The sequence below is a fragment of the Microchirus variegatus genome, assembly GCF_963457635.1.
Source record: "Microchirus variegatus genome assembly, chromosome: 20".
Taxonomy (NCBI): Eukaryota; Metazoa; Chordata; class Actinopteri; order Pleuronectiformes; family Soleidae; genus Microchirus; species Microchirus variegatus.
Genome location: NC_139821.1, coordinates 8,003,541 through 8,024,370, shown reverse-complemented (window position 1 = coordinate 8,024,370; position 20,830 = coordinate 8,003,541). Strand labels below are relative to the sequence as shown.

The 20,830-nt window shown below is 40.1% G+C and overlaps 2 protein-coding genes across 2 annotated transcripts; one reads left to right on the top strand and one right to left on the bottom strand.

Annotated features, from left to right (window-relative positions):
- Positions 1–9,362: 9,362 nt before the first annotated feature.
- On the bottom strand, positions 9,363–12,440 carry LOC310941599 (uncharacterized protein; the record flags this gene model as incomplete). The annotated part of the gene is made up of 8 exons (XM_083906785.1): positions 9,363–10,387; positions 10,477–10,665; positions 10,745–10,865; positions 11,051–11,161; positions 11,250–11,345; positions 11,459–11,566; positions 12,017–12,219; positions 12,428–12,440. The coding sequence occupies 8 exons, from the start codon at positions 12,438–12,440 to the stop codon at positions 9,363–9,365; spliced, it is 1,866 nt and encodes a 621-aa protein (XP_083762911.1).
- Positions 12,441–13,557: 1,117 nt separating this feature from the next.
- On the top strand, positions 13,558–20,429 carry tspan33a (tetraspanin 33a; the record flags this gene model as incomplete). Its single annotated transcript, XM_083906983.1, has 8 exons — positions 13,558–13,659; positions 17,318–17,375; positions 19,032–19,159; positions 19,343–19,417; positions 19,510–19,605; positions 19,691–19,819; positions 19,904–20,065; positions 20,312–20,429. 8 exons carry the CDS (start codon positions 13,558–13,560, stop codon positions 20,411–20,413), a joined length of 852 nt encoding a protein of 283 aa, XP_083763109.1. The 3' UTR covers positions 20,414–20,429.
- Between the last annotated feature and the right edge of the window lie 401 nt (positions 20,430–20,830).

Below are 20,830 nucleotides of genomic sequence, written 5' to 3'. Positions count from 1 at the left end.
GAGGAGCATTTTGTGGCTAAGCAGAGACAGCAAGCCTTTTTGTTTTGTTTTCTTCTGCCTCATACCTCACCGTTCCTCACTCGTCCTCCCCTTCTCTTTGGTTATTCAAACAACCCTCCCTCCTCCTCTCCTCCATCGCTGGGGTTTTGTTTTTTTAGCCCTCAGGGAGGCGTGTGTGTGCGTCCAGCAGGGCAACAAAGATGGCAGGATGCAGGAGAACGAGGGAGTGACCAGTTGAAAAGACAGCAGACCCCTCGTGGCTTCGATCTGCACAGGATCTGCAACGTCAATCAAACCCACTTCCTTCTCTAAGACCCCTCCTCTTCCTCTCGGGGCCGTGGATTTGCCGCCACAAGCTCCCTCTCCACAGACCACGCCCACTATGTATTTAACAGTTTCAATATTGTGCAAAACTGGCTCGCCATGACTCTTTTTTGTTTTATATTCATGATGTTCTTGGTTTAATTTATCCTTGATTTGTTTGCACAATCGGGGTGCTGGTCTTATAAATGTATTTTTTGCCTGGTTTATTTTTTAGGAGAATTTTAAGAGGTTTTAAGTATCGAAGCAGGGCGTAGAGTTTGCGTGCAAGTGCATAACTATATTTGTGTGTGTGTGGGTGGGTGTGTATGCATTTTAGTACAGGACGTATGAGTGCGTGAGATAGTGTGTATGTGTGTGTATCTAAAGTCGGGGGTGGGGTCTTTCTCTCTATCAGTATGCACCTTTTACAGATTGTATCTATTTATTTATTTATTTTTCTCAGAGGAGAAAAAAAAGACGCGTGTGAGGATGTGTGTGTGTGTGTTTGTCTGTGAATGGCTGAATGGTTACTTAAGTATTTTAAAAAGCTGATTTTAAGCCTAGACACTAAAGTAAGGTAGCATTACAAGTATGGTGTTTTGTGTGCGTGCGTGTGTGTGATAATGGGCCTCCTTAACACAGGGTTACCATGGACAGGCATGCTTCCAAAGCTTTATTTCTTTTGACACAATTTTGTTTTTACTTTTTAGCCAGGCTGCAGAGTCAGAGGCCACTTTATGTATTATTATTATTATTATTATTATTATTATTTTAAAATGTAACGTCTCATTACTTGTAACTTTCCTTTTATATTTTCTGTTGAAGTGGAAGGTTTCGCAGTAAGGAGAGAGTTTACAGTGTTGATATCGACGTTGCAGCTTGGCCAAAAGGTAATAAGCCTTTTTTTTTGGGGGGGGGGTGGCGGTTGCTGCTTTACATCATCCTCACAAATCGTTGCTCTAAACCCGGTGGAAGCGCCAAATTCCTACTGCCACAGCGACGCCTCGTGAACATGAAGTTTCTGCCACAGCTGTTCAGCTACGACTCACTGTCATCACGTTTCCCTGTCCTCAAACTTCAAGTGAATTATTAGGGCTGGTGTACAGATGCTGCAGGACCTTTTAAATCACATCTCTGTGTTGGAGGTGTGTGTGTGCTGATAACTCTAATATAAACAGGATATTTACCGATTCATTGATAGTTGGTGTGGATTAACTGGTGGATATGAATTGGAAAGCTTTCAGTGGACGGTTGTGTCCTGGTGTGTTTTTGTTTTCCGATGCCTTCGAGGTCACATGCTGAAGTTGTTTTTTTGACCAAACTTTCTCTTTTAAGAGCTTGTCCCTCGAGTTTCAGCCATGGCATCATTTAATCCTCAGTACATGGAACAGGTCTGGAAAAACAAGATGAAAAAACATTCCTTATGTCGGCATCGTTTCCAGCTGTCAACAAAAAAAGTTCAGCCATATGCTAGAAAACGTGGGAAAAACATCTGGTTTTTTCATGACCACAATCCGGAATCCAGAAAATAGAATAAAGGCACCTTTTTGAAAAATAGATTAAAAAGACAAATTTAACAATATTAATATCAAAATCTGACTGCCAATTAAACTAATTTTCCGGGTTTGTGGCAGGGAAAGGATACGTATGTATGTATGAACACACATACTGCCATACACTGCATCCTGTGCCAGTAACAAACGTGTGACATTATTATGCAAATTAAATGTGAATTTTGAATGTTTTTTTTTGTTTTGTTTTAGTGGCAGAGTGCTGCTGTGGTTATGATCATTCTGCAAACCCTGAAAACATCCGAGCTGTCAAAGAAAAGAAAGGAGTCCCCTTCCCTGACGTTAAGTCCCTTCTATTCTATTTTTCCTCCACACGATCATTCGCCTTAAGCAGAATAGATCTTTTTAATCGTTTTTACTTTCTTTCCGTCAGTGAGAAGCAGTTTTTTTGAGACTTTAAGTTAAGTCAATCTTCAGCCAAATCTCTCACTTTATGCTTTGTTTTTACAGTTTAGCCTGAATTTAAATAAGAGTTTGAAGTTCTCCTCCAGATTATTATTATTATTATTATTATTATTATTATTGCCGATTTACTTGATGAACCTAAGGATTATTAGGTCTAAAACCTCAGTGATCCAGCAGGCACATGGATTTTAAAGTAATTAAGAGCGTCATCATTAGCTATGAATGTTACTGTCGGAAATCTGTATCATCAGTTATTATTGTCTGGAGGAACAGAAGAGGGTTTCCACGATGGTTGCTATTTTGATCGTCACAGCCTTAACATTAATCATCACTACTTGTTCCTAATGTTGTAAACACATATATGCACTCAGATGCTAAATATTATCCTTATTCCTGTCATTATTCTCATTCATAGACGCACACACACATTCTTTCACAGCAGAAGTGGCTAAAACCAGGCTTTTCTGTTTGTTTTTAAAGCTTTTGAATGATGCTGATGAGAGAGAGTCGGAGGCCTGTGTTGTCCCCATGTGGTTTGGAGTATTACTGCAGTTTTTGTTGTTGTTGTTTTGTACTTACATACTGTAGGTAGGGTTAGCATGTACTTTGAGGTGTTGAGTGGGTGTAATCCTGCATCCCACAAGATATGCAAAAACAACGCAATAACTATGACTGTATACAAGGCTCCCGTAAATAAAGTAAATCTAGTTGTAAAAGTGGAGGGAAAAAAAGAATATATATATATATATAGATGTATATATCAGCGATGATGAGGATGTATTATATTCTTTAGTTAACTCAGCCGTTTCCATGCCAGAGAAACCTAACATACTTGAATTCAGATACAGTGCAGTATAGTGAAGATGTATTTATTTATCGTTGTTCCTGTGAGCGTGTCACGCTCTGAAATCCTTTGTTTTTTGCTCATGGTTTAACATCAGTGAGCACCTCTTTCACGTGTCTTTGATATTACAGCATTCTGGGGGTCAATTTAGTTTTAATCTGATTATAATCATTTTACCACAGGAGCTGTTTCTACTGAGTGTACATACAATGATTTCTATTGACAGTCGGACAGCAGTGAGTGTGGAGTGTATTCAGAAGGTGGTTTTGCATATCTTGTGTCTTATTATGGGCTTTGTGTTAATGTGGATGGCAAAAACAGTATTTTTAGACAGGCGTCACTAATTGTTAGTCTTGACATGTGCAAAGACGGAGCAGTGGGAATAACTTGTAACAAATGGACCAAAAATGACCATAATTTGCAGCTTTGGGGGGGGATTGAATGAGAGGCACGTGCTATTATTCTGTGCGTCGCACAAACACACTTATGTACCAAGCACATACAAGATAGAACATGAGATTAGGGTTTAACTGAAGAAATTCCATACTGTGTACTATTTCTAATGAAGGTAATAAGGGGAAAGGTAGACATAGTAATCCACCGGATTAAGTGTTATATATTCATTCTGTTAGAGTTAAAGGTGCATTATGTAATAAATCTAAAGCAACTGGCCATAAAATCCTCCTAATATGTCACAGAGGCTGAGGAATAATGTTCATATAACAAACTGAACTCACCAACAACAACAGTACAGACAAAATATTTCCATTAAAAAAAATCTTTTGCAGACTGCAAATCATGTTTTGGCATGTGGCGCCACCTACCGCCGTCTACCAATCATTGCACTCAGTAGAGTCTCAGCTGCCGAGCAACCACGGGTTGCCAGTTACGTCATTAAAAGACGCCGGTATTTTGAATTTGAATGTAGCAACCGTTTTTGACCACATTCTTACATATGGCACCTTTAATGCTCTGACAACTCTGATATTAACTCGCAGTGTTTGACAAACTTCATCAAACACATGTAAAAATATCAATCTATGTGAGTTTAAGATGATCATTTAACTTTAAATCTGTATCATTTCAGACTGTTTTAGCAGCACGGTCACATGGAGTTGGGACACAAAGCACAGGTGTAGCTAATAACTTTAACCGTGTCGCTCCACTAAACCACAGCTGTGGAGCCAGGTCCCACTAACATGAACATGTAGCCATTTTTAAATGTGTTAGATACACGTACGCTTTATTAATAAACCGGTGGTTTCTCTGACGCTGCTGCTTTTGAGGATTCAAATCAAACCATTCCGTGGGGGGGCAATCTAGTACGAAGCAGTGGGTGTTTGGACTCGGTAAGGACATTTACATTTAAAGAGTTTATTGAAGGTTTGGATTTCAGGGTGGTATACATTCATACACATATATATATATATGTACAAGTAATGTTTAACATGTGCATGGGTTTCTCTCTAAGGGTTCAAAAGTATTGGTTCTATATGTGATTGATGATATCTTTTTTGTCTCACCACTAGCCAATGATTGTATATTTTTATATACCATATATAGCCAGATATATAGATATATATATATAGAAATATATAATATTTAATCACCAGAATGTTATAGAGTAAGGAAAAGGGAATGTAATTATTCAAATAGTGAATTGACCGTCCCACTTTATTGATGACTTGTTTTTGACCAAAAGAGGAACCAGCGGGTTGTAAAGTTTTATCTGAGGGCTTGGCTCTTTTCCCAGACTCCAAATTAACTTTTGTAAAAAAAAATTGTCCCATTTCCAGGACATTTATATCAAATGTTGGGGGAAAAACACATTGTTTCTTCCATCAGGACACTGCTGGAAACTATTTTATCACCACTTAGAATGAAATGTAAACCCATTTGCATCACAGTTTAAAGAATATTGTAATGCTGCTGAGAGTTAAGTACTTATTCCTTCCATTCCGTTAAACTTCAACAATTCCGTTTAGTCAAAATGTAATATAACAAACCATCATATACATTTATATCCTCCTGATTCCTGAATCAATCGTCCCAAACAGGAAGGGTAATATCTTTTTTAGACAGCGGGTGAGAGAGAATGTTATCTGTTTAATCTGTGCCTGTTTTTATTTTACATTTAGTTTAATTGACATATTTCAAATTAAAACATAACCCCATGTTCTGTGAACAGGTGACTTACTGTAGTTGTGTGGTCCAAAATTAACTCTTTATTTATAACAGCTCCGTTATGTAGTTTACTATAACGACTAGAATTCAATACTTTCATTCAAAATGAACAGAGAAATATGTTTGCTTTATGTCATTGTTTTGTGTGTTAGTGTTTTCCTACTGTAGCAGGGAGACACGTGTGTGTGTCTTTAACTCGTCCAACTTATATTATTTAAGCTATTTAAAGACGTCTAACCAAAAAAAATCTAACTATAATACTAAATATCTCTCTTTCTTTCTCTCTCTTGCTCTGCTTCAAGCCATAAAAACCATGTAGCTTCTATTTATTTGATTATTTTTGACCTTTAAGGAAGAATATGAAGGAGTTGAAGATGCGTTTTTGAATTTCATCCGGAGCAGAAAGTAAAGTATTTTTAGCCTGGTTTGATCTGAGTATTAAGAGTTATGTGTTTGAACCAAAACTCTCCACAGAGACACGGTTTCACAACATTTTTATATTTTCACGTGAACTGAAATGTTTCCTGATCATCGATCGTTCGAACAACAAAAAAAATGGTAATATTTTAAGAAGACTATTTTGAATATGAATTTCTTTATCTTAAAAATCATCCTTGCTTGTTGTCATAGGATTTTTGATCAACCCCGAATTAATAATTCCCCATTTTGTGGAGAATCACCTCCTGATGATGAAAAGCTTTTGGGAATTCGAACGGAACGTGAAAGAATGAATATATTATTAAATACACATTTATATTACTAGTGTTTTTCTATTTTAGATATTATACAGTGTATATGCGTATAGAAAAAAAATATATTATAAGAAAATCATAAGGTAGTCGATAGAGGATTTCAAAGAAGAAGAAAGAACTCTTGTTCTTTTTAGGGGGAAAAGGGCTCAGATCAGGACTGGAGGTGCAGTAAAGCTGTTAGAAAGGCCAGATTTCACTGATATAAATCGTTATTGCTAAGTTTCCTTTGAGTAAAGATTTTTCTTTTTTTTGAGTGTCTCAAAAAGGGAAAGCATGGTCTTGCATGTTAAGCCTCCGCCCGTCAGTCGTGGGAGAATTTTATTTTTCTATGAAGTAGAAGCAGATAGATGAGAATTTTCTTGCCCCTGTTGATTTAGAAATAAGCGACGCTATTTTTCCTCTCGATATATAGTAACTCGTAACCCATCGTGTGTAGCATCAACCACAGCAGCACCATGTGACCATTTAGTGACGACAGTTTTATTTTAGGTATCTGAAGGACCTTGAAAGCCTTGTGTTTCACGCACGTCTGTCTCGTGGTGTTATATCATGCACTCATTTGAGCTATGAATCGTACACAGAAGAACGTGTGGATGGAGTTTTCTGCTTTACCAGAGTGTTTGTACTAACTGTGACTTTAAGGTGTGTTGTGGAAATTCTCTGCTGCTGGTGAAGAATGAAATAGAGACTTCTGCCGGCCGACAAGGTTTTATTTTCTTTGCGAAATCTTCACACGCGTGATCCTAGCTGGAGAAAGACCCAGAGCATAGTGAGCCCCAAACATTTATACCTGGGCAACTCCCCTTTCGCATTCCTCCAATAGACAAAGGAGTCTGCCTTTCCAGGCTGTGTTTTCACACCTCTTTTTCTATTGCAGGTATCAGGGAGCCGACTCCCTGTGGATGTTGTAGGAAGGTGCGAGTTGGGTCTAGACATCCTGATTTGAATACGCTAAAGGACCTTGTGTTAGAAAAGTTTGATGGGCAGTTGTAGCTCTGAGACAAAGACATAGAATTTACCATTACGGGTGTCAGAGGTTATCAGAGGTGTGGCTGCAGACTCTTTCCTCATCAGAGTCATGAATGTCTCTGCATCTTCTTCTTCTTCTTCTCTTGAACATGAATGATCATTATTTCAGCGCTGTCATCTTCTTGAATGTCCGACGCAGTGGGATAAAACTCCACCTTTTTAGAATTTGAAAGTTAGTGTTTAAGGTTTAAGTTCGGCCCTTCGTGGAGGAAAATGTGTGAGATCATTAGGCCAGGTTTTCTCATTGTGTGTGTGTGTGTGTGTGTGTGTGTGTGTGTGTGTGTGTGTGTGTGTGTGTGGCTCTTACAGATCTGCTCTTTGCTGGCACAATAGAGCTTGTGGTTTCACGTTGCTGAGAAAGCCACATTTGACATTTGCAGATACCGTAGGTCTTGTACACCCATGTTGCAAATGCAGCTTTTCTGCGTCACATTATCATACGTTAATAGGGTTTTTTTACTTTTCATACATTAATAGTGTTTTTTTTAGGGTTTTTCCCTCGCGGGTGTGTTTGGAGACTTCAAAAGTACGCAGTCATAAAGTAAAACTCTATTCAGGCCTGTTGTCTCAGTGGCATCCACAGCTCCATATATGTGTGTTTGAACGAAAAAGGCTTTTTCTGTTTGTGTAGTTACCAGGTGAACATCAGTGCTGCATGGTGACCTATGATTTTAATTCATGCAAAGTGTTAAAGGGCCTCTGATGGATTGAGCTGTTTGTTTGTTTGTTTGTGTTCTTTTTTCTGTCCGAGAGAAACGTCTGTCGTTGATTTAGTGAAAGGAAGGCGTTCACACGGAGACCAACTTGTGATATTAGTCGTGTCGCTACTGTTAAATGTAGTATATAATAACAGCACTATTTATGGTCAAAAAACAATGAACTAGAGTGTGTTATTGTGCTTGCAGTAGCTTTGGAGGCAGGTGGCTGTTTTGTAACTTGAGTTCTTTAACATAAGCCACACCCCCCCTCCACTCTACGAGGGATTTAATTGGTTCTGAGGTTGCTAAGTGACACTGGCCCGACATCATTTGGTTTCCTCAGTTACCATTTGTCTCCTTGGTGACGACTGCATGGTCTCACAGTTGACACACCCTTTTTTTTTCTTTCCCCCCTTCTCCTTCTTCTTCTTGATCTTCTCTTTCTTTTTTCTAAAGGAGAGTTCTTGATATTTTTTTTTCGGTTCATTTCATTTTAGATTTTAGTAAGAAAGAATACAAATGAAATAAATCAGAATATTAATTCAATCACTTTTTCTACTCCTATTTTCAATAAAAATTGAATAGAAAAAAAAACCAAACAAAAAGTTGATTTGTAAATACGTAATGTACAGTTTGTATCTGTAACTTGTCAGTCTGTCATTGGTGACAGAGTCTGTCTTGCTTATAACGCACGCTAACAGTAAATAAAAAAGGAAAAAGTATATTTAGACTGTATGGTCCCTTGAAAGCAAGTTTTAAATTAATATCTGATGTATATTCCTGTAACATTGCATTTTTATCTGAGGAATGATGTTATTAAAAAATTGCAAATAAATTGCATTTCCTACAGCTGTGTTTTTCACTGACGTTTTGCATTTTTTAGTGAACAGCAGGCTTGACTAACAGGTTTGGTTTGCATAGTTTATCATTTTGAGCAGCTAAAGATAAAGAATTGGACCAAGACAGAGTTGAAAAGAGGTCACATGACCTTAACTGTATGTTATTAACATCGCCTCTGTGTTCTGCGATGGACTGCTGACCTCTCCGGGGTGTCCCCCGCCTCTCGTCCTATGTCAGCTGGGATTGGCACCAGCGAACCTCACGTGGAGGATAAAGTGTTAGAAGATAAATTAATGAATTAATGAAATTGAACAAACATTTACATATATACCGCTTTATCCTCCACATGAGGGTCACAGGGGTCGCCAGTCCATTACAAGGCCACACAGAGACAAACAACCTCTTATCCAGACTCACTTTATTGTATGATAAATATTGTATTATGATCCACTCAGGACTTTTAAGACTGCACACAAATCATCCACAATTTCTCATCTTCAAATGCACCTTTACAGCTTTCCTAACATACATTTAACAGGGATTTATGTGCTTACACCTGCTTCTGAGTTGGGTTTTAACTAAAATTACATTTAAGTAATCCAAAGCAAGCATGGAAGAAAAAAAACATACCTTTTTATTACTAGAAACCTCACCTGCGAGGATCATATGAATAAATACATTTGCCATCACTATGATCATTTAATTGTTGTCTTCTGTACATTCTAACAATCACATGTTAAATCACGTCCGGTTTATGAGTTGCCAAATGTCTTTTCAGATTCCCCTGCTGGGAGAACTCTCTCTCACAGTTTGGACACTTGAACGGTTTCACCCCGTTGTGGCTGAGCGTGTGTCTCTTCAGGCAGTTCACGGTGAGGAAGCGCTTCGGACACTGGGAGCACAGGTACGGACGCTCCCCCGTGTGAGAGCGCGTGTGGGTGTTCAGGTGGCTCTTGCAGGAGAAGCCCTTCCCACACTGGGTGCAGGTGTACGGCAGCTCACCCGTGTGCGTGCGAGTGTGGAGCACAAGCTCCCCCGACGACAAAAACGACTTCCCGCACGTGGTGCAGAGGTAATTCCTCTCTCCTCGGTGCATCTGCATGTGTCTCGTAATGCCTGTTTTGGAGAAGCCTTTCCCACAGATGGTGCACAGGATGGAGGGGCTGTTATGTAGGCGCTCGTGCTGCTTGAGTGAATAATTACACAGGAACCCCTTGTTGCACTGAGTACAGGTGAATAGTCGTCCTTTCTTGTGGAGCCGCTGATGCTGATAATAACCGGATGAGCTGGTGAATCCCTTCTCACACTGGCTGCAGTGATGCCGGAAGGTGTGGAGCTTCATGTGGGTCTTCAGCTGATTCGGGTGTTCGAAGATCTTTCCACACGTCAAGCATTTCGTCTCTTCCTCTGTGAAGTTCTTGTTTGCCGCTCGTGTGCTCAGGAACCTCTTGTCCTCCCCCGTGGGCTCCTTCCGTCTCCTCCGTTCCTTGTTTTCCACATTGTTGTTCTTCTCCTTATGTTCGCGCTTTATTTCAACACGGTCCTTTTTTTTGTAAATCCTCTTTCGGTTGGAGTCGCCCTTCTTCTTTTCAGCGATTAAGTCATTATTTTTCAGGTCAGCTTTGGCTTTTTTCCCCAGTGTTTTTTTAACAGTGGGCGGCGGCGCCACACAATGCTCACTCTGGATGTGCTCCTGCACCTTCCTCTTTACACGGTGAGCAAACGAACACTGAGGGCAGATGAATAAACGTGACAGAGGACCTGGGAAAAAGCATAAGACGTGGCACGTTAGTATAAGAAACACTGACTTTTGTCTTTGGATCAGTTCTTGTCCATTGCTTTCGTCTAACCTGCTTTCTTTTTGGGAAACCAATCGGCCGAGCTTGTATCTTCCACTTCTAAATCCTCCGACGCTAGGTTATCTTTCTCGCTATCGTAGTCGTCCCCTTCGTTGTACACCTCAGTGAACCTCCCCATTCCAGTATGAGGAGGGAAGATGAGCGTGGACAAGAGGGCATCTTCCTCACTACTTGTTGGAGCTGCTAGCAGAGAAGAGGATTGGTATCACTTCAAAAAGCAAAACAAAATGCCCTTTAATACTAACATAATCCACCTTACCTGCACCGAGTGTGCCGCGCTCTCTCTGATGAAGCAACAGTGTCTTCAGGGCAAAAGGTTCCGACAGATGTTGTCCAAAGTCTTCTGACACAGATTTTGTTTCTGTGAGCCATGCAGCTGTCTGACATATGTAGCAAATAAGACCAACACGTTTATACAGCAGCACCATAGAATAACATGTTTTAAAGGGAACATTTTCCTTCTAAATCCACACTTTTTCTGGGATTTGCAGGTGTGTCTTTACTGTTTAATCTGCTTGACAGTTTGGTTTAGATTTGTGATGTTTGCACTGCTGTTAGAAAGTACCTGTGGCAGGTCTGGTATGGGCAGCAGCTGTTCCAGCCTGGACAGGAATAGAGACACCATCTGCTTCAGTCTTTGGTCGTAGTCGGAGCCATAGTTTGTGGGGAAAACTTCCTGCAGAAACATCCAAAGCTCACTGCGACTCTTCAGACTGTGCAACCAAAAAATACATGAAATACATTTAATCTTTGTGATTTCTCACCTGGAAGAAGTACTCCTTTTCAAAAGGAACATTCAAAAGGTTCTGGACCAATGCGGAAAAGTTGGTGTATGAAGTCTTCAGAATTTCACCAGCGGTCTGTCAAGAACAATAAAATATAAACAGCTTTAATTTCACATAATAATAATAATATATTTTTTGTGAAGTAGATGATTTCTGTGATGCATTTAAATGCTTCAAAATTCCAGTACCTGGTCAGCGGTGCTCATGTCAGCACTACAGGCATGGATTTTATCCAGGTGGCTCTGGATGCTCTGCAGACTGCCAAGGCCATCACTGCGACACAACTCCAGAACCAGCTGCAATTGGATTAAGGTGGAAGACTGAAGGTAACTCATGTAATGACAACACAGCAGGGGACAACGTTGACTCATAACAAGAAGTTAAATAGTGCGAGAAACAAAAATGTTTTGGTATTTTATGGCCCAGAGGATTACTTAAATAATCGAGAAAAAAATGGAGAGATTAATCGATTATGAAAATAATCGTTTGTGCATACTACTCCCAATTTTAATCACCGTTGAAGGCACTCTCAAGACCCAGGCTTCAACATATATGGTTATTTGTCTTCCTATTTTAATGCATCTTCTGTTAATTTTAAATATTTTAATCCTGTAAATCTAGTGCGTTTGTTTTTGCACCTCATGTCCAGGCTGTGATGACAACTTAATTGTCCGTCTGTTTTGATCTCAGTGACATTTCCCTACAGTCTCAGGAGTTAACTGTCATCTCCCACATTCTCGTCTCACCTTTGCTCTGAGACTCAGGACGAGCTGTGCTCTCTGACCAGGACTCAGGAGATCCGGGACGATCTCAGTCACCAGACCGATGAAGTCCACCAGCTTATCGTACTGCATCACGTTGTGCTGCTGCACGATCTGCCACATGAAGGCAGACATGAGTCTCACTGGAGGCACCAGGAGGTGTAAGGATGCCGGGGGAAGAGTGGAGCCTACACACGACAATGAAAACAAGCGCTTTACCGTGATACGAATACACAGTGGCGTACACGTCTAGTTATTTACATGCTAATAACACGCTGCTCGAATTCACGAGAGCATTGGCTTACGTTCTCATGCAATAACTGCACGGTACTAACCCGAAATAAACAAGCAGTAATGTTAGCACACATTTAGAGTCGTCATGGGACAAACCTTTACTTTTCCACGCCATTTTCTTTGTCTCAAAAACGCCTGAACGTTGACGAAAGTACAACTTTGTCGTTCATCCTACAAAACAGGAAGTGCGCTTATTACTTCCTGTGAAAGCGGATGTTGTGAACACCCTTGTCTTTGACTCCCTTCGAAATAAAAGTTGAAGTCGATGAATTATATTAATTTGTGCAAAAATAGTACATGTATAAGACACATTGGGAATATTAACATATTTATTTTATACTTAGTTGTATACCCGTAACGTTGGCACACATTTATAGTCGTCATGGTACAAACCTTAACATTTCCACGCCATTGTCTTTGTCTTAAAAACGTCCGAACGTTGAAGAAAGTACAACTTTGTCGTTCATTCGAGAATGATAAAAAAACAGGAAGTGCGCTTATCACTTCCTGTGAAAGCGGATGTTGTGAATACCCTTGTCTTTGACTCCCTTCGAAATAAAAGTTGAAGTCGATGAAATATATTAATTTGTGCAAAAATAATACCTGTATATGACACATTGGGAATATTAACATATTTATTTTATACTTAAAGTTGTATACCCTTAAATCGATATATACCCTTTCAAATACATTTTAAATTACAAAAAAACAACAACAACCACACATTGTCCATTTTGTCAAGAAATCTATCTCTATTATTATCGTTGTTATTGTTATTAGTATTACTACTACATGCATCCATGGTGTCCTCACTCTGATCTGGTGTTATTTAATTTATAAGTGCTACAAATTGAAGTGTGTTTGGTTTAAAAATGAAAACAAAAGAACCATAAAATAGGTTTGGTGTCACGTTTAAAACAGCGGTGGAGGGAGAGAGAGAAAGAAAGAGGCATGTAGGTGAAACTAAAAACACACCCAGCTTTTACACGCCCAGTCTCAGTCAGTGAGTGAAGCTCGGAGGCTCAGCTCAGGTCTTAAAAAAGCTTCTTCTTCGTGTCGACTCTGGACGAATAATAATAACAGAGAAAAAAGGCAGCAACTCATCGGCGTCATTATGCGGCCGATTCGTTGCGTTATCGTTGTTTTTTTTCCCCTACAGATAAATCAATAATAATCCGTGTGCGCGCAAACTTGGACGCGACGCTCGGAGACAGAGAGAGACTCGCGTCGCCATGGGAGGCAGACGCAGAGCAACACCTGGACATGATGAGGACTTCAGCTTCGTCAGTCCGCTCGTCAAGTATCTGCTCTTCATATTCAACTTTTTGTTTTGGGTGAGTGTTTAAAAAAGGTCGTTGACACAGATTACAGAGTGTGGTGACCTTTTATTGACTTTTCCCTGTGGGCACGTTAATCATTTGTGTTCTTAACAAGCCACACTTTACTTTCCCTGTTACTCAAACACACTAATATACTATCACAGAGACATGCAAAACGCTTTTCTTAAGTATGTACTTCACTAAAGTGTCAAATCTAGATCAAACAGAGGCGATCCTAGACTCTGGGGGGCCTCAGGCAAAGAACCCAAGGAACACTCCCAGGGGCCCAGTTGTTATTTATGTTTTTTTTAAGACCAAACCATTAAGGGAGTTTGGATGTAATGTGGTGAGCTGCATATTAAGGGGCTTTATTATGGTTGTCAATGCCTGTTATGCCTGTCCTGTCAGTTTGCCTCTGCACACACACACACACACACACACACACACACACACACACACACACACACACACACACACGTTTGTACAGTTGTCTTTATAGATACGGTTCAGTTTTATCTATATATCCCAACATCACAAACACAATTTGCGTCTAAGGGTTTTTACAGACTTGTACTGCAAGTGACACCCTCTGTTATTCACATCATGTGAGGAAAAAGTCAAACAGGAAATGTAAAGACACTTTACCCTAACACCTGACATGACCCCAGTACTGCCCCTTAACCTAAAACCAGGTCTTAATACATAAACCAAGTGAGGTCTGGCCAATATGTCCTCAAAATGTACACTCTTAGAGATTAGGGTTCCAAAAGTGTTCTTCTGCAAGCACTGAGGTTCTACCTGGAACCATTTGTTTTTCAAGGGTTCTTGGTAACACTAATGGTTCCAGTAAAAACCAGTTTGATCCAGAGAACCCTTTAAAAGCCCTTTCCTGAATAAAGAGTTTTAAAAGGGTTCTTGGTAACACTAAGGGTTCTCCTATGAGGAGCCGAAGAACCTTATATGGTTCTACCTAGTATTTTTATATCTAAGAGTGTACTTTTATAAGTCAAAATAGTCCCTGTACACACACACACACACACACAAACAAACAAACAAATACACACCTACATCAACACAATTCAAGTCTTACCTCTAACCTTAACCGAGAAGAACCTCATCAGGACCAGGTTTTTGGTCTGTATGAGGACTGCTGGTCCTGACAGGTACCAGAAAAGGTTCTAAAGAGGTAACAAATACAAGAACACACACACACACACACACACACACACACACACACACTGCTTTGTTTGTCTGAGTTGTTCTGCAAGTTCTTTGCTGTTTCACAGAGACTGAAAGGTGGTCAAGAGAGAACAGGGACACACGCACACACACACACACACACACACACACACACACGGCCATTGAACAGTGACCAAAGTTAATTTTTCTCTCTGTAAATCAGCAGTGTTTCATCAGCTCCTTGTTATCTTCTCATCACTAATTTAAAACACACACACACACTGTCACTGTTTATTTTCACTCTGTCTATGACAGAGTGTCCTTTTTGTGTGTGTGAATACTGCAGGGAAATAAGCTGATTGTGTTATAAAACTGTAGATAAACGTGTGTGTGGTGTTTGTTCCATGTATTCAGATGTTATTATTAGTTGTACAACAGTAAACAGCAGAGTGTAAATGAACAGTCGTACAGTGGCCTGTAATCAAGTTCAAATCAGTGGCTTTCAGCTCTCGGTGTCTTGTGACTGTAACATAAGGAGATTTCTTGCATTCTGAGGACATTTTCTTCAGAACAGAGCCAAACAAACCTTTATGTCTGATAATAACTTTGATAAATTTGAACGCGTCAGCCGCGTTGAAGCCGTGGCAGTGAGTGAGTCTGACTGGTTGTCGTGAACATGATCAGACTTTGTAAAAACTTGAAGCTCTTCTTTGTGGAATGTGTTGTTGCCATTTGTGTTGCCTCTGGCTACACTGAGCTCTGTGTGCGGCAGGTTTGCAGTTTCTTCTTCTCTAGGTGCTTCTGTAACCTTAGAAGATTTGAGGAAGATTTGATTCAGGTACATTTTAGTCTCCAAACCAAATTTTGTTTGCTTATAAATTATATTTTCCAAAGAACTAACGGTGCAAATTGTACAAAAATCTCTCACACCACCATGACCACACCTAGTTTAAAATGTCCTGCCTAGAAGTGCATGAGACATTTTGAGGTCATTTCCAAGATGTCCAGCAGAGGGTGCTGTGAGCTCAGCTTGGCCTTCATCCATGTCGTCCAATCAATTAAATGGATAATTTGTGGGTATATAGAAAAGTGCTATATAAATGTAATGAATAATAATAACAATAATAATAATAATAATAGTAACTAGAAAACAAAAAACGCCAATGAGTGAACGTTCAATCCAAGATGGCGGCTTCCCTGTTCATTTTAGAGCATAGGTCTTCGCTACATTTTTTGAACGTCCTGACCTTATGAACGCCTGTACCAAGTTCCGTGCATCTACGTTAAAGGTGCATTATGTAATAAATCTAAATCAACTGGCCATAAAATCCTCCTAATATGTCACAGAGACTCAGGAATAATGTTCATATAACAAACTGAACTCACCAACAACAACAGTACAGACAAAATATTTGCATTAAAAAAATCTTTTGCAGACTGCAAATCATGTTTATGTTTTGAAATCATGTTTTGGCATGTGGCGCCACTTACCGCCGTCTACCAATCACTGCAGTCAGTAGAGTCTCAGCTGCCGAGCAACCACGGGTTGCCAGTTACGTCAGAAAACGAAACCTAAAAGACCTCTGTATTTTGAATTTGAATGTAGTAACCGTTTTTGGCCACATTCTTACATATGGCGCCTTTAAAGCTGATGTTCTGGCCAACCTCTTTTGTGAGGCGGAGCAGTTATTTGCCCCTCGCACTTCCAATTTTCAGTTTCAATAGGGTTCTATGCACCTTGTGCTTGAACCCTAATAATAAGAAATGAATTTTATGAGTCAATGTTTGATCTTTCAATCATTGTAAAAACCAGCATTTTCTTTACTTTACTTTACTTAATGCAGCCTCAGTCAAACAGGACATTTAATAACTACTAAGGCAACAGTTACATTATTTTGACCGCTGCAGAAATACACTGGAAAAAAAAAGCAGCTTTGCTCCAGGTGTCATGTGTTTAATTCACTGTGGAACTAATAACAAAAACAGACAGACAGAGTCTGTGGTAACTGGATCCAGTTCATTCAGGCTGTTTTGTGAGGGGTCGCCATTATTCTATTGAGACCAGTAGAGAAGCCCTCTCTCTCTCTCTCTCTCTCTCGCTGAAAGACTCTTTATTTTTTCGTATTTGAAAGGTTCAGAAAGCTGCTAATGGACGCAGAGTTGCAGGGCAGAACCTCTCGCCTCCTGACACTTGAATGTTGCGCTTGTCCTGAACTCAAACACAAAGGACGAAACGTTTGCTTTTATCCACGCGGCTTCTTTTTTTTTTTTAGCTGTGACTCAAATCTTCCTTTACCTCGTCCACATGCTTTCCTTTCATGGTGATTCAGTGTTCTGCCACTCCCCTGACAAGTATGAACACACACATGTTCTTCCCCCTCTCTCTCTCTGTGATGTTTGTGCTCTTTATTATCATTATTTAATGCCTGGATTGTGTTTTGAAATGAACGTATTGACTGATTCTTTCTTTCTTTCTTCTTTGTTTGCTCCTCAGGTCATCGCCCTCGTCATGGTGTCCATCGGCGTGTATGCGCGCATGATGAAACATGCAGGTAAATGTGTGTGTGTGTGTGTGTGTGGATCGAGTGTCAGGAGAACCAGACTGTGTGTGTTTTTGTGAACAATGTGGCGGGAAAAAAATTCTGTGTTTACCATGTTTTACTTAGAGCAAAATGTGTATTTGTCTTCTCTGGACTTAAACACTGACCTTGTCGGGACCAGTCGTCGTCATGGAGACCAACATTTGAGGTTCTTGCCTCATTAGGAGTTCATCACTGAGATTTGAATAAGGTTAGGGTTAGGTATTAACTGGTTATGGTTAAGTTTAAGGGATAAAAGGCTTTGTTAGGTCTGTACAGATTTGGGACTGCACATGTTGTCTGGTCCTCACACCTTTAAAGGACTTTTTGGGGGGTGAAGACCTGGTTTTAGGGCTAGGGAATGTCTATGAAGGGCCCTGTTTATACCAGGGGTTTCAAACTTGCAGCCCTCCAGTCGATGTTCTGTGGCCCTTCACTTATTTTAAAAGGATAAAGAAACTTATATTAATATTTCTAACATTTACTGTTTTAATTACAATTGTCTACACTACGTTGTTTTGATTTAATGTTTTGATTAACTATTCACAGATTCATTTTGCATCACAATTCTGTTTGTTTTTTACACTTTTACTTTGAAATTGTGTGCAATATCATCCTAAATATATGTTTTATTGCAACATCATGATGAGTTATAAAGATATATTTTGACCCCTGGCCCCCTCCTGACAGGCCCCCAGATCATTTTGAGTTTGAGGCCCCTGGTTTACACACTCACACTGTGGGGACGTCTTCCTTATGGGGACAAAAATCAAGGCCCTATAATGTAAATTATTACATTATAAGGTGAAGACCTCTCTTAAAGTTAAGCTTAAGGGTTAGAGGACTAGTTATTATGGTTAGGGTTAGAGTAAGTCTCCAGGAAATGCATGTAAGTCGATGCAATGTCCTCTGAAGTCATGGAAACCTGTTTATGTGTAAGGTCAGGTGTCTGTATAGTAATAGTATGGTAGTAATGTATTAATATGGAGGAAGATTTATGCTCATATTATAATCTTATTCCTAATGGAACGTCCATCTTGGGGAAAAACAATCAATAATAGGATCCTGTCTAACTCGTACACTAGCACAGCTGTGCCACAAGGGGGAGCTGCATCTTTTAATTTACTTGGTTATTATTATCTTTTTTTATATAGTTTTATTGTATGACCTGTTTAATTGTATATTGTTTTTATATTTTCTAGCATATTTTATTCTTTTATTGTTTGTTCTAAGGTCTATTAGGTCACATGTGCAGCGCTTTATTTCAGCTGTTGTTGTTTTAAAGTGCTTTATCAATAAAGTTAGATTGGATAATAGTGTGGTAATTATTAGTGATGGGGTTAATGTACGATATTATCACGATTAAAAAGCACTGACTTGTTTATTGTAATAATCGTGAATGGAGAAAGTGACTTGAAGATCCTGTGTCTAACTTGCACTACCACAACTGTGCCACAAGGGGGAGCTGCATCTTTTAATTTACTTATGATTGTATTAAATCAGGGGTCTCACACTTAAATAAGAGCTAATCTAATCTATAGTAGGGAAATACACTCAGTTGTGTAGTTCATAATAAAAACTTGAACTCCCTTGTTCCCTTGTTTTCTTGTTTCCTCGTTGTAACGACAGAAGCAGCTCTGGCGTGTCTGTCAGTGGACCCCGCCGTGATGCTGATGGTGGTCGGGGTTCTCATGTTCATCATCACCTTCTGTGGCTGTGTGGGCTCCCTGCGAGAGAACATCTGCCTCCTGCAGACGGTAAGTGTCGGCAGCAGCAGCAGCAGAGTCGTGTGTATCAAGTGTACAAGTGTTTCCTCCGTTTTCTTCATTCAAACTGTGGTGGAAAATAAGCGACACATGGAATGTGTCCTCTAATGAATTAACACAAACCAGATTAATTGGATTACAGATTAACTCTCTCTCTCTCTGTCTCCTGCTCAGTTCTGTATCTCCCTGACCGTGATCTTCCTGCTGCAGCTCGTCGCTGGAATCCTGGGCTTCATCTTCTCAGACACAGTAATAAAAAAACATAATTTTAACGAGTGTTGATCCCAATTCTAACTGGAACGATTCTTTGCTTTCATCTTAATGATTGTTTGGTTTCCAAGGCACGGGGCAAAGTGACCGAGATGATCAACAACGCCATCGTCCACTACAGAGACGACATCGATCTGCAGAACCTTATTGACTTTGGTCAAATGGAGGTCAGTGCAGATAAAAACAACAAGTATGAGTATTAGACACGTGTGCTCATCTATTTCCGTCTCAAACATGCATTGATGTCTTCAGTTTGGCTGCTGCGGCGGCGTGACGTACACCGACTGGTCCCAGAACATGTACTTCAGCTGCAAACAGAACAATCCCAGCAGGGAGCGCTGCTCTGTGCCGTTCTCCTGCTGTATCATCTCCAAAGATAAGGTTGTCTTATTATTATAAATACACACCCCTCACCCCTTGCATGTGTTTTTATTTCCTGTGTTTAACCTATATGGACGTGTGCAGGAGGTTGTCAACACCATGTGCGGTCAGGGCGTGCAGGATCTGGAGTACCTTAAAGCCGGAGATCACATCTACACCAACGGCTGCATCGATAAACTCGTCAACTGGATCCACAGCAACATGTTCATGCTGGGAGGCATCGCACTGGGCCTGGCCATCCCACAGGTAAAGTTGACAGTGAAGTATAATTTATGTGATATAAGAGATTCATGTTTTTTATGGCACTAAACTATGGAACATCATCCCTTTGTGCTGCCTTCACATGCTATTGGGAAAAAGATGATATTTTTGAAACCGGAACTTGTGCTTTTGTTGTTCTTGTTTCATCCTGCGGGGCCCCCTGGTGGGCCGGTTGTGGCCCGCGGGCCATACGTTTAACACCCCTGTTTGTCCTCTGTCTTTTCTATGCAGCTGGTCGGGATCCTCTTGTCTCAGATTCTCATCAACCAGATCAAAGACCAGATCGAGCTCCAGAACTACAACCTCAAACACCGCACTGACCCCTGGAGCTGACCCCCTGACCTCTGACCCCTGACCTCACACCACACGTACACATGGTTATTCAAGCACCAGCAGCAGCAGCAGGATGGTCCCTCTTCATCGTATAAGTACAGTACTGTCTCATCCTTTTTTGGATTTAAAAAGGGAAACTGATGAGGAAAATTGCTCTCTGTCTCCCCCCGGTGGACACAGACCATTTCATATTCTCTAGTTGCCAAACTGAAGTTTGAGTCAGAAGATTTCCGCACATTTACGCTGCTGCAAAAGGGAAGAATTCTCGTGTTGAATGTGTTTATATGTGTATATATATATATATATATATATATATATATGTATATATGTGTGTGTGTGTGTGTATATAACGTTTTGCAAAATTATATGAACATAAAATGTCAGCTCTGCTGTGAGTTGTAGAAACTACTATTGAGA